Source organism: Lolium perenne, chromosome 6, assembly GCF_019359855.2.
Source record: "Lolium perenne isolate Kyuss_39 chromosome 6, Kyuss_2.0, whole genome shotgun sequence".
NCBI lineage: Eukaryota > Viridiplantae > Streptophyta > Magnoliopsida > Poales > Poaceae > Lolium > Lolium perenne.
This window is the reverse complement of record NC_067249.2, coordinates 66,824,422-66,836,776: the sequence shown is the minus strand read 5'-3', so window position 1 is coordinate 66,836,776 and position 12,355 is coordinate 66,824,422. Positions and strand designations below refer to the sequence as shown.

Genomic DNA, 12,355 nt, shown 5'->3' with positions numbered 1-12,355 from the left:
CACCCCCTATACTTGTGGGTCATCAATGGTAGTAATATTGCAGGAAGTAAAGATGCAGTAAAACAGTAAACAAGCGATGATTGCAGTATTTGGAAACAAGGCCTAGGGATCATACTTTCACTAGTGGACACTCTCAACATTGATCACATAATAAATAAGTTCTCTTCCTTTGTGCTACATATACTCTTGTTTGATAATGAACACCATTCGTTGTGTAGGGCTACAAGAGCACCTCAATGCCGGAGTTAACAAGCTCCACAACATTCGGCATTCATATTTAAGTAACCTTTAGAGCATAATAGATCTTTGCAATTTAAACCGAGTACTAACATAGCATACACACTGTCACCTTTACACTATGAAGGGGGAATAAATCACATCAATACTATCATAGTAATAATTAACTCCATAACCTACAAGAGATTATGATCATAACCTACGCCAAGTACTACACGATGCACACACTGTCACCATTACACCGTGAAGGAGGAATAGACTACTTTAATAACATCACAAGAGTAGCACATAGACTAATAGTGATACAAAGCTCATCATATGGATCTCAATCATGCAAAGCAATTCATGAGATCATTGTATTGGGGTACAGAGAGAGAGAGATTAACCACATAGCTACCGGTACAGCCCTTAGCCTCGATGAAGAACTACTCCCTCCTCATGGGAGACAGCAGTGTTGATGAAGATGGCGGTGGTGTCGATGGAGAAGCCTTCCGGGGGCACTTCCCCGTCCCGGCGGCGTGCCGGAACAGAGACTCCTGTCCCCCAGATCTTGGCTTCACGATGGCGGCGGCTCTGGAAGGTTTCTCGTACCGTGGCTTTTCCGTATCGAGGTTTTAGGTCGAGGAGGCTTAAATAGGCGAAGAGGCGGAGTCAGAGGGCTGACGAGGCGGTGACACAATAGGGGGGCGCGGCCCAGGCCCTGGCCGCGCCGCCCTATCATCTGGTGGCCCTGTGGCCCCCTCTGCTGGCTCTCGGGTGTTCTAGAAGCTTCGTGGAAAAATAGGATGCTGGGCATTGATTTCGTCCGATTCCGAGAATATTTCCTTACTAGGATTTCTGAAACCAAAAACAGCAGAAAACAGGAACTGGCACTTCGGCATCTCGTCAATAGGTTAGTTCCGGAAAACGCATCAAAACGATATAAAGTGTGAACAAAACATGTAGGTATTGTCATAAAACTAGCATGGAACATAAGAAATTATAGATACGTTTGAGACGTATCAAGCATCCCCAAGCTTAGTTGCTACTCGCCCTCGAGTAGATAAACGATAACAATGATAATTTCTTAAGTGACATGCTACCAACATAATCTTGATCAACATTATTGTAAAGCATATGAGATGAATGCACCGATTCAAAGCAATGGTAAAGATGACGATTAAACAACTGAATCATATAGCAAAGACTTTTCATGAATAGTACTTTCAAGACAAGCATCAATAAGTCTTGCATAAGAGTTAACTCATAAAGCAATAGATTCTTAGCAGAAGGTATTGAAGCAACACAAAGGATGATTAATTTTCAGCAATTGCTTTCAACTTGTAACATGTATATCTCATGGATAGTTGTCAACATAAAGCAATATAACAAGTGCAATAGGTAAACATGTAAGAATCAATGCACAGTTGATACAAGTGTTTGCTTCTAAGATAGAAGGAACTAGCATAGTGGCCCGCGCATTTGCGCGGCTAGATTTGTGATAATTTGGGAGTGTAAATCATATTGATTTTTGTCATTCATTTTTCACTTTTTCCATTAATATATTGATATGTATAACATTTGCATAGGGAAATAACACCTATATATGTGCATCAATGCAGTGTTTAAGGTTTAGCTTTTCCATAAAACATACATATAGAAATTGCTAACACATAGAAACACTTGAAGGCGTAAGATACATGATTGAACCTATCATATTATTTTTACAATTTCAGTAAAGAGCATCGATGTTTCTGGTTTTCATTTTCTAGAGAACTACAGTTCTTCAAATAACTATTTTTCCAACAAATTGAAATCTTGGAAGACGATCAATTCTCCTGCAGTGCAGTTTTAGAATCGAATCAGAATATGGGCCATATGACGAAAATAAGACCATGCTTGTTGCATACTTCCGATCAATGAAATTTATTTTGAGCCAATTCTAGCCAACTCTGTGGAAGATCGTTGCATAATCCTGACGTGTATAGCGGAACTAAACTTCCTATGCCGCCGCCATGGACCTAAGTGCAACAATATCCTTATGATGACTATAAATAAAGAGGTACCTGCACTAAGAAAGAACAATAGTTACTATCACTTGAGTATATAAATTAAATTTACAGAGAAAGAATAATAACTCGAGTTGTTTACTAACACTATGTGGGAAATCAAAACCAGTGTTGTTATTTACGGGGAAAGGATTAGATAACCATGCATGCATAATAGATGCTTCGGAAGGCATGTAAATAAAATGAGATTTTTTTCATAAAGTTAGTAACGAAAATTAAAAGATATATGAAGAACCAATGCCCTTTAGGGCTGCTGATCCTGCGCAATGTTAGTAAAGCCACACCCTCGCACCTCACTATAAACGTTATATCTTTTCCGACTAACTGTGATTTATTGAAGATCACTAAAGCGCAATAGACATGTCTTGCCCAACTTCTGTAGGGATCATGTGTAGCCAATTTGTTGGAACACTCCTAAGACTGCCACATGAGTATACTCCCTAAACGATATTAAGAACTTCAAACATTAATACCACAGAGCGTACATGCGACCACTTCCTTAATTTATGAAAAACAATTTTTGTAACGCGTGTAGCTGAGAACCTCCCTAGCTTACTCTCGCTTTAGAAACCAGTTTAGAAAAGAAAAAAGAATGTTAGTGCTGGTCGCTTCCATTCACTAATCTAGGGAAAAACTACATTGGTGCACCAAGTCAAATTATTTTGTAAGCTCATATTTTTCCTAAAGTGATTTATACTTTCGAACAATTGGTGGTTCATACGTAGTCAAAGTACTTTGTAAGCTCATATTTTTCCTAAATCAAACTAATTTTATACTTCTGAACAAATGTTGGATCATAAATATTTCGAGCACACTAATAGTATTACCATGGCCGGCTCTACTTATCTTTTATTTTGGTCAAAGTCCAGATTGTACCTCCTGATCACTCCGCCAATTCCTAAAATAATGGTGTAGAGCATCGTCCTCATGTCATATGAAAAAGAGCATCGTCCTGAGCCTCATTTCCTGTCATACGATAGAGAACTCATAATCAAGATAAAAATTAGCAACTCAATACAACGCAAATCATCTCATACTGATTTGATATGTGTATAAATTGTTAAAATCATCTCATACAACGCAAATCAAGATAAAAATTAGCAACTCAATCTGGAACGTGAAAGACAGGTATGTGAATTTTCAATACATCATTATCAGTATATAAAAACAACGAATCCACACCTGCAAGGGAGCACCACCACCTGCGAATAGAGCCAAGAGCTGAAGTCTTTGTGTCGTCCGCTGCCCGTACAACTATTATTTTCTGATTCCTTTGTGGCCTATAGGCCATAACCATCGCCTGGTCGAGTGCTCCAAGGTGTCCGATGCCTTCACCAAGTCTAGGACCCGAGATCGCGACGCTTTGTCTTGTCGGCGCTTCGTTGTAGCAAAACATTGCCTACACATCAGGCACAATAGTCAGTCCACAACATTGTCATATAACAAAACCACTATATCATGGGATAACCAATTTCATCAACAGTCCTAGAAGTGCTAGACCTGCTGAAACCAACCGAAAGCTAGAAATCAAACCTAAACTACTCATATGTGTCACATGTAGAAGCCGATCAGAACACCATGCCATGTCGCCGCAGCCCTTCGCCTTGGCATCAGGCCTTGCTCTTAGAGCTGACATGTTCTCTACTTGTCCAGCAATGCAGGTAATTACCAAAACTCTACGGTTCTCGAAACCCGGCCACCACACCGACGCTTTTTGGAGACTAATACTCGTATGACATGGAATACATCTAGTGATAAATAATATATAGCTCAAAGGGTACTAAAAATCTATAGTTGCCTTTATATTGCAGTTTTTTACTACAGTTGGAGTTGCAGGAAACGAAGTATGCTTGACAGACCAATATCAGTATAGTTTCAACAGTCATGTCAATATATAATATATTTTACGTATACCATGATCTACAGAAGTGTGATTAAAATACTCAAACACACATGAAGTGCAGGGAGATATTACCCAAGGTTAACGGTGTTGCCGTGCCTTCATTTTGCAGGACGTCTGCGCGTGCGTTTGAACGCCTGGGAGTTGCCGGCGTATACTGCATACTATGGGTGTTACGCATCACATCCACCTGCAGTTAATTAGCCGATCATGGACGATGTTCATGGGTAGATCGATCGCTGCAGCCTTTGATCAATCTAAGCGGACATGGTTTACCTTTGTACATATCTTGTGGATGGCTTGCTCGTGGAAGCTCCTGAGCAACTCAGCTGTCAAGGGCTGAACACTAATTAATCGATCTGGCCACATGTATGTATAAAAATATGTTGCTCTAGTGGATCAGACTTCCATCATCAACCGGCTCAATCCCGAACTTTTCCAGCTGTGTTGGACGACGGTCCAAGATGGATGGACGGATGACAGTTACCATGAGATGATGGAGGTCAGACATGGAGTCCTCATGCTGCTTATGAGGCGACTCGAACTTGTCCACCGGAACCCGACGGCCTCTGGCGGTTGTTGCTGCTGCGCCGGTGCCGGCTGGGAGGGTTCGAACGGTTCGGCCGGCGTGTCGTGCGGTTTCTGTGGAGGCAAATCCGTTTCAGTTAGAATTAAAATACATCATAGGAGTTGGACTCATCTCCTAGATTTTTGCATGAGTTAAGTCCGTTTTAAACCTTGTACTTATAAGCCATAGCTAAATCAAACCCCAAACTTACAATCCCGGAAGTTAGCACACTCAACTTTGTAATCCCAGTCTATTTCTAACCTTTGGTTCGTTTTAGTAGAAATCTGTAGACGTGGCAAGTCAAACCCTGGGATTGTTGACTTGAGCTGGCCCACTGCTAGGTTGGACTCCACCATCTCGCTGAGGAAATAGGGTTCGAGTTGGATTGACTAATTTGGGGAAAGAGGATTCATCAGAGCAGAGGAGAGCGGCCGGCGGCGGCGGCCGACGACGGCGGCCGGAGGGCCGTCTACGCCAGGTGGAGTACGTGATGGAGGCGATCGGTATCGTCGGCTCGATCCTCGATCGGCATCCTCGTGGCGGACGGCGTGGTTGTCGTCAATAGCGCCCGCCTTCGCGCCCAGCGTTACGGGCTTGACTACCACGACAACATCACCCGCGAGGATGTTGTTGCCCTCACTCTCAAGGTCCTCAGCAAGACCATGGACTCCACAGGACGGCCGAGAAGCTGGAGCTGGCGAGGTGTTCCTGCAGCCGGGCACTGGGGAGGTGCAGTACTAGTTGTGCTCCCCTGATGCGATGGAGAAGCTGCTTGCCAAGGACGGGCTTCCACAGGCTGCACGTGAGGCATGATCTACAGAGCTTGTTCGCTACAATTTTTTCCCAGGTTTGAGTTCATCAGCACAGAGGAATAGAGGATCAATGCAATGCAAGCTCAGCTTGCACAGATTGCAAAAATTGCAGCTCTTAAGATAAGAACTGAGAGAAGTGATATGATGGTGTCTAAAAATGTGGTTAGTGCTACTAGTGAAGTGATGTATGCAACTTGAATAATGTATGCTGATCTATGTAATGGAGAGATTGTGGTATTGATATATGATATCATTTGGTATGCAATTTCAACAGCTTTTAAGTGCTACTGATCTTCCTATTTTGTATTAATTTTTTTGAAATGAATAAGATAAGAACAACCTTAATCGTCAATAGCTAGGAATTGTTGGGAATAACTACTACTTTGATCCATGACAACCAGTGCAACACGACATACAAACTCGGAATTAGTACTACTTGATCCACGATCATGACAAGCACAGAGTGTAGTGCATGATCATCAAAAGCACACAAATGGCAAGCAAATTTACTAGTTGCCACTACATGTGAAGTAGCAATAGCTAGGAACTGAAGATGCAGCTCTCTTCCTCCCTCTTCTTGCTCCAGTTTGTGCATTTCCAGAAGGTCCAGCTTGTGCACTTGCAGATGCACCGGTTTCTACAGTTCCAGAACTCTTCCTGGGAGGTTTAAATCTTGAAGTAGGTGCAGTTGCTTCAGATCTTGCTGCAGGTGCAGCTGGTTGAGTTTGTGCAGCAGGCTGCGAAGGTGAAGAAGCTTGCGGGGCCTACAAATGCAATAAAATCAAGTAAACTGACAATTATTCAACTACAATCAGTAAGTAAAGTAAATGCAATGGAATAATGTTCTTTCGGTGTCAGTTTGCAAAAGGCTGTGTTGGTCTTATGTTTGCTCAGGAATTGATTTTATCTTTAGAACTTGCAGATGAGCAGGAAAAATAAAAACATTGGCCGTAAAGACAAGTGCGTCCTAGATTCGCCCGACACATGTAAAATAGAACCGTGCATACCCTGCTAGAGACCAAATCTGAATTCACTGGAAATAAGCATTTCCCTAGGTACTATGGGTCCTCGATGGGCTTCTGATGTTCTATTATTTTGCAACTATTTATCATCTAATGTTTTTTCTGTATATCGTAAAATGGAAGGCGTAGTCAGTCATGTCTCATTTGCTGTTTTTTCTTATCAACATCGTTCATTTGTACAGATGCATTTTAGTAAAATTAATATAGGGATCTACTCTATATATTTCCAAAATTATTCTTTGAAGTTTATTTTTTATCGTTGGATAATGGATTCATATTTTATGAGATATGCCTATGCAAAATGCATTTTTAATGTCTATGGATACTGTTATTACCCACCTTAATTTGACCAAATCCTAAATGCTAGAGCAAATCACCAAAATTCACAGAAATAATACCTCTGTTGTCTTTGTTTTTCTGCTAGTCTTCACAAGGTGTGCATACTTCTTTTTGCCCCTCTCTGGATTATTCTTGCATCCAGATTTGTTGTGTCCAGGATTGCCACATAAAGAACAAACAATCACAATGCCATGTTTGCTCATTTTCTTTGTTTTTGGTTTCTCTTGCTCTTCCCTCCTCCTGTTATTTTTCTTAGGCCTCCCTGGCATTCTCACATATCCTGGAGCTTGGGGTCTAGGCTTTTCTGAAATAGGCCACATCTCCTCACCTTCTACAGGCTGCAAGCAGTGCTCATAAATCTTCTTGAACACATCAATGGAGTAGCAAGGAGCAATGTAATCTTCCACTAATTTCCCGCACTTATAGATGGCTGTTATTGCGTGGGAACAAGGAATGCCTGACAACTGGAAGTATCCACAAGAGCAACTCCTTTTGTCAAGACTGACAGTATACTGTCTTCTTCTCCCAGTTAACAACTTTACTTCAAATCCATCTTTACCATTCCATAGAACCTCCATGAATTGTGTCCTTGCAATGCTGGCCTTCAACTTATTAAATATGCTTGGACAAATTTTCCCATGGAACTTTTCAGCTTTCTTCCTTTGTTCCTGAATTCTAACAAAGATTTTTTTCCTGATTTTCTCTTGCATGGAAATTATTGGATAAAATCTTGCTTCAACAATTGCATGATTAAATGATTCACACATATTGTTGTCAATTGACTCACAGTGGCTTCCCAGTGAGAAAAATGATCTCGCCCAATGCTCTGGTTGTGTTCTCATCATATCCTTTACCCCATCTGGTGTTTCTTGTGCAAGTTTGGCCTTGTAATAATTAAAATCTTGTTTGTTTGCTGCTTTGGCAACTGCCCAGAACTTTTTCTGCCACTCATGTGCTCTGTACTTCTTTCTCCAGTTTGCATAAATGTGTCTAGCGCACATCCTATGTTCTGCACCTGGAAGATAATCTTTCATAGCTTTGATCAAACCCTTCTGTTGATCAGAAATGAACACCCACCCTGCTCCATTACTATGAATATCCAGATCCTTGATGAGAAGGCCAATAAACCATGCCCAAGTTTCATTTGTTTCCTGCTCAACTACTGCCCATGCCACTGGGTACATCTGGTTGTTGGCATCCCTGCCAATCGCACACAAAAGTTCACCCTTTACTGCACCTTTGAAGAAGCATCCATCCAGTCCAATCACTCTCCTGCAACCAGCCTTGAAACCTTTCTTCAGTGCATCAAAGCAAACATAGAAACTCTGGAAAATATTTTGGTGCATGTTGGTTGGATCCAAGCAAACTGCCACAGTACTACCAGGGTTGCTCCTAAGTAATTCCAACTGATAATCAAACACTCTAGTGTACTCGTTTTTCAGTCCACACATGAGTCTGTCCATCACTAGTTTCTTGGCATGTTTGCACTTAGAAGTTGACACATCAGCACACATATCTTGCAACACAGTTGATTGCATGCTTTCAATTTTCCACATAGGATTTGCTAAGATAAAGTGTTCATATCTTTGTGCAATAACCTTGGCAGTGACAAGCTTGTTGTCTCTGTTATTTGCACACCTGTGTTCATCTTCATATGTTATCACCTGAAATCTGGAACATCTTGTTGATTTTGCAACATAAATGAGCCAAGGACAGCCTGGCCACCCACACTTGGCCCTAACCCTATCCACTTCTGATTTGATGAACACTATGCTCCTTTTGGTAACTATTCCATACCTCCTCAAAGCTTTGCACACCTGGTTTTTGCTTCTAAATACCATTTCTAATGCAAAGTGAGGAATATCTGCTTTAGGGTTAAATCTGAGATATTTGCTTTTCCTCCTCTTAATCTCTCCATCTGAATCCTCATCATAGCTGTAGTCTTCATCAGATGACTCAAAATTCCAGTCCTTCTCCTCATCTCCTATTTGTTCTTCCATATTAGCAATCAGATTTACTGGAACTGGACTATCTGAATTAATCCAGCTTTTTGAATCCTTCATTCTCTTCTTAAATTTCCTAGCATGTTTCCTCAATTCAACTACTTCTGAATCTTCACCACTATCTTCACTGTGTGGCATGTACTCATTGTCATCACTAGAATCTGAACTATCACCACTGTCTTCAGTTTCAGGTAACACATGGGGTTCTTGCATTTCAAAAGATGGCCTTTGCGAAGGAACCTGACTAGGATTGCACACTTGTGATACCACCGCTTCAATCTCTTCATCAGATTTAACAACTTCAGCACTAATTATTTCATCAGGTTTTTCTCCAAACAGATTCACATAATCATCCTCAAAATCACTTCCACTGCTATTGTAAACATTCTCCTCCTCCCCATGATATTCCACAAACACATCTGCAACTCCATCAACACATACATACTCTGCCATATGCACACAACCAATGTCATCATGTAGAAAAACCAAACCTTCAGCAAGTTCAGTCCCTGGAACATGGAAATACATTTTCATTGAATCCTTCACTTCTAAATGATCTTTAAGAAATCCTTTAACCTCCTGCAGTGACAACTTGTCCCTCTCTATCTCTGAAATCGCTTGATCTCCACCCACGTAGTCCATACTACGGCCAATGCGGACGAACTCGCCGCCAAAGTGAAATCGCACGTTGAGTATCTTTGTCGGGTCCATGGTTCAGAACAAAATTCCTACAATGCAATGGAATAACACATAAGAATGCAAATCCGAACCAATCACCCCAAACTCGATCAAAAACCTAACTTTCTCTTCCTGAAAAGTATCGCAGCTCAAAAAGCTAAACCTAATGGCGTCAAAATAGACAAACAACGGGCGACGGAGGAGGATCAGGCCGGAGGCATTACCTTTCCTTCGTTTTTCTTCTTGTCGTCACGATCATCGCCGGCGGCAGCGTTCATCTGGTCATCGCCATGGCCGTCACGGCTGAGTCGCGTGAGCAGAGGAAAACCAAGGCACAACCTCCTTACGTACTGGTCTGCTAGGACTGGGCCGGCCCAACAAAAGAACGAAAGGCACTTAACCAAAGCCTCAAACTAACCGATCCCAGCAACAATTTTTTTCATATAGTCAATCCGCGTTTGGAATGGACCAAAGGTTGGAACTAGACTGGGATTGCTAACTTTAGTGTGCTAACTTCAGGGATTGTAAGTTTGGGGTTTGGTTTAGCTATGGCCGACAAGTACAAGGTTTAAAATGGACTTAACTCTTTTTGCATAGATGGCGCCATGGTAAACAATCTGCACAACACGGACATTATGCCCTGGAGGTAGGGAACTGGAGGGTGCACAGCAGCCGGAGACAGAGAGTAGAAAGAGAGGCGACGGAGCCATGCAGAGCGGCGGCAATAGAGGGCTGGCGGCTGTAGGATAGGCGGCGGCAGATCAAAATTGGAGCGGATCGTTTAGACTGGGTAGACCGTAGACGTAGGGTTTCTTTTTGAGATTGACCGTAGATGTAGGTAGGAAGACACTTTATGCGCATATCCAAACCGAACACCTGGAGCGCGTTAGGAAGTTAATCTTGGCCATTATTTTTGTTTTCCTTGCGGCCAGCTAATCTAAACCATTGGCTGTTTGTTGTTTTAATAATATAATAGATAGGTAAACTGACTCAACATAAAGTAAAATAATGGCCCTTCGCAGAGGGAAGCAGGGATTAAATCATGTGCTAGAGCTTTTTTAAGTTTTGAAATCATATAGAGAGCATAAAAGTAAAGTTTTGAGAGGTGTTTGTTGTTGTCAACGAATGGTAGCGGGTACTCTAACTACCTCATCAACCAGACTTTCAAGAGCGGCTCCCATGAAGGACGTTATCTCTACCAGCAAGGTAGATCATCCCTCTTCTCTTTGTTTACACATGTACTTTAGTTTAGTTTTTATTTTTTATTTTTTAGATGACACTCCTCCCAACCTTTGCTTTCTCAAGCCATGGCTAACCGAATCCTCGGGTGCCTTCCAACAATCGCATACCATAGAGGAGTGTCTATTTACAAAATTAAGTTGCTTACTGATGAATCAGAGCAAAACATGTGAAGAGAATTATTAATGAAAGTTAATTAATTGGGGCTGAGAACCCCATTGCCAGCTCTTTTTGCAAAGTTATTGGATAAGCGGATGAGCCACTAGTCCATTGTGAAAGTCTGTCCGAAGTAAATGACAAGATCGAAAGATAAACACCACATACTTCCTCATGAGCTATAAAACATTGACACAAATAAGAGATAATAGCTTTTGAATTGTTTAAAGGTAGTGAAGGGATGCGTTGCATAGAAAACAAAAAAATTTCCTACCGCGAGAACGCAATCCAAGCCAAGATGCAATCTAGAAGATGGGAGCAACGAGGGGATGAATGAGACTAACCCTTGAAGATTTCCAAAGCCTACAAGAGGAGGCTCTCGTTGCTGCGGTAGACGATCACTTGCCGCTTTCAAAAGCGCGTAGAAGATCTTGACGGTGCCACAATCGGGCAGCACCTCCGTACTCGGTCACACGTTCGGTGTTGATGACGACGTCCTTCTCCCCGTTCCAGCGGGCAGCAGAAGTAGTAGATCCTCCTCGGAATCCCGGCAGTACGACGGCGTGGTGGCGGTGTCGATGGAGATCTCCGGCGGAGCTTCGCTAAGCATATGCGGGAGAAGTATTGGAGGAGGGGCGCTAGGGTTTGGGGAGAGGGGGTGCTATGGGCGCTGGCCTCAAGGTGGCAGGGGTGGTGCGGCCAAGCCATGGGCAGCCCCCTCCCTCTCCTCCTCATTATATAGGTGGAACCCCAAGGGTTTGCCCAAAGTCTTCGAATAAGACCTCAACAGAAAAACTGCCTTATGGACGAAACCTAGAGGGACAGGGAATCTCCCCTTCCCCCTTTACTTGGCCGGCCAAGGAGGTGGAGTCCACCATGGACTCCACCCTCCCACTTGGTTGGCTGGTTAGGGTTTGTGGAGTCCCTCCGGGACTCCTCCTTCCATAGTGATTTATTCCGGATAATTCTAGAAACCACCTTCCATAAATTCACCGGATCATTTTCCAAACTTGGAAAGTGATTTCCTATATATGAATCTTATTCTCCGGACCATTCCGGAACTCCTCGTGATGTCCTGGATCCCATCCGAGACTCCGAACAAAACTTCGAACTCCATTCCATATTCCATATCTACTTAAACGACATCAAACCTTAAGTGTGTCACCCTACAGTTCGCGAACTATGTAGGCATGGTTGAGACCTCTCTCCGACCAATAACCAATAGCGGGATCTGGAGATCCATAATGGCTCCCACATATTCAACGATGACTTTAGTGATCGAATGAACCATTCACATACGATACCAATTCCCTTTGTCACGCGATATTTTACTTGTCCGAGGTTTGATCATCA

At 42.4% G+C, this 12,355-nt stretch overlaps 1 protein-coding gene and 1 long non-coding RNA gene across 2 annotated transcripts; both read right to left on the bottom strand.

Annotated features, from left to right (window-relative positions):
- Window positions 1–1,879: 1,879 nt before the first annotated feature.
- Window positions 1,880–4,464, bottom strand: LOC127309570 (uncharacterized). Its single transcript, XR_007857222.2, has 4 exons — window positions 4,261–4,464; window positions 3,468–3,684; window positions 3,162–3,251; window positions 1,880–2,282 (listed from the first exon to the last, which is right to left on the bottom strand). It is a non-coding gene; the product is annotated as an uncharacterized lncRNA (long non-coding RNA).
- Window positions 4,465–5,404: 940 nt separating this feature from the next.
- LOC139832418 (uncharacterized) lies at window positions 5,405–9,911 on the bottom strand. Its single transcript, XM_071822175.1, has 4 exons — window positions 9,832–9,911; window positions 6,986–9,657; window positions 6,089–6,329; window positions 5,405–5,583 (listed from the first exon to the last, which is right to left on the bottom strand). Exons 2-4 carry the CDS (start codon window positions 9,638–9,640, stop codon window positions 5,405–5,407), a joined length of 3,075 nt encoding a protein of 1,024 aa, XP_071678276.1. The 5' UTR covers window positions 9,641–9,657; window positions 9,832–9,911.
- Between the last annotated feature and the right edge of the window lie 2,444 nt (window positions 9,912–12,355).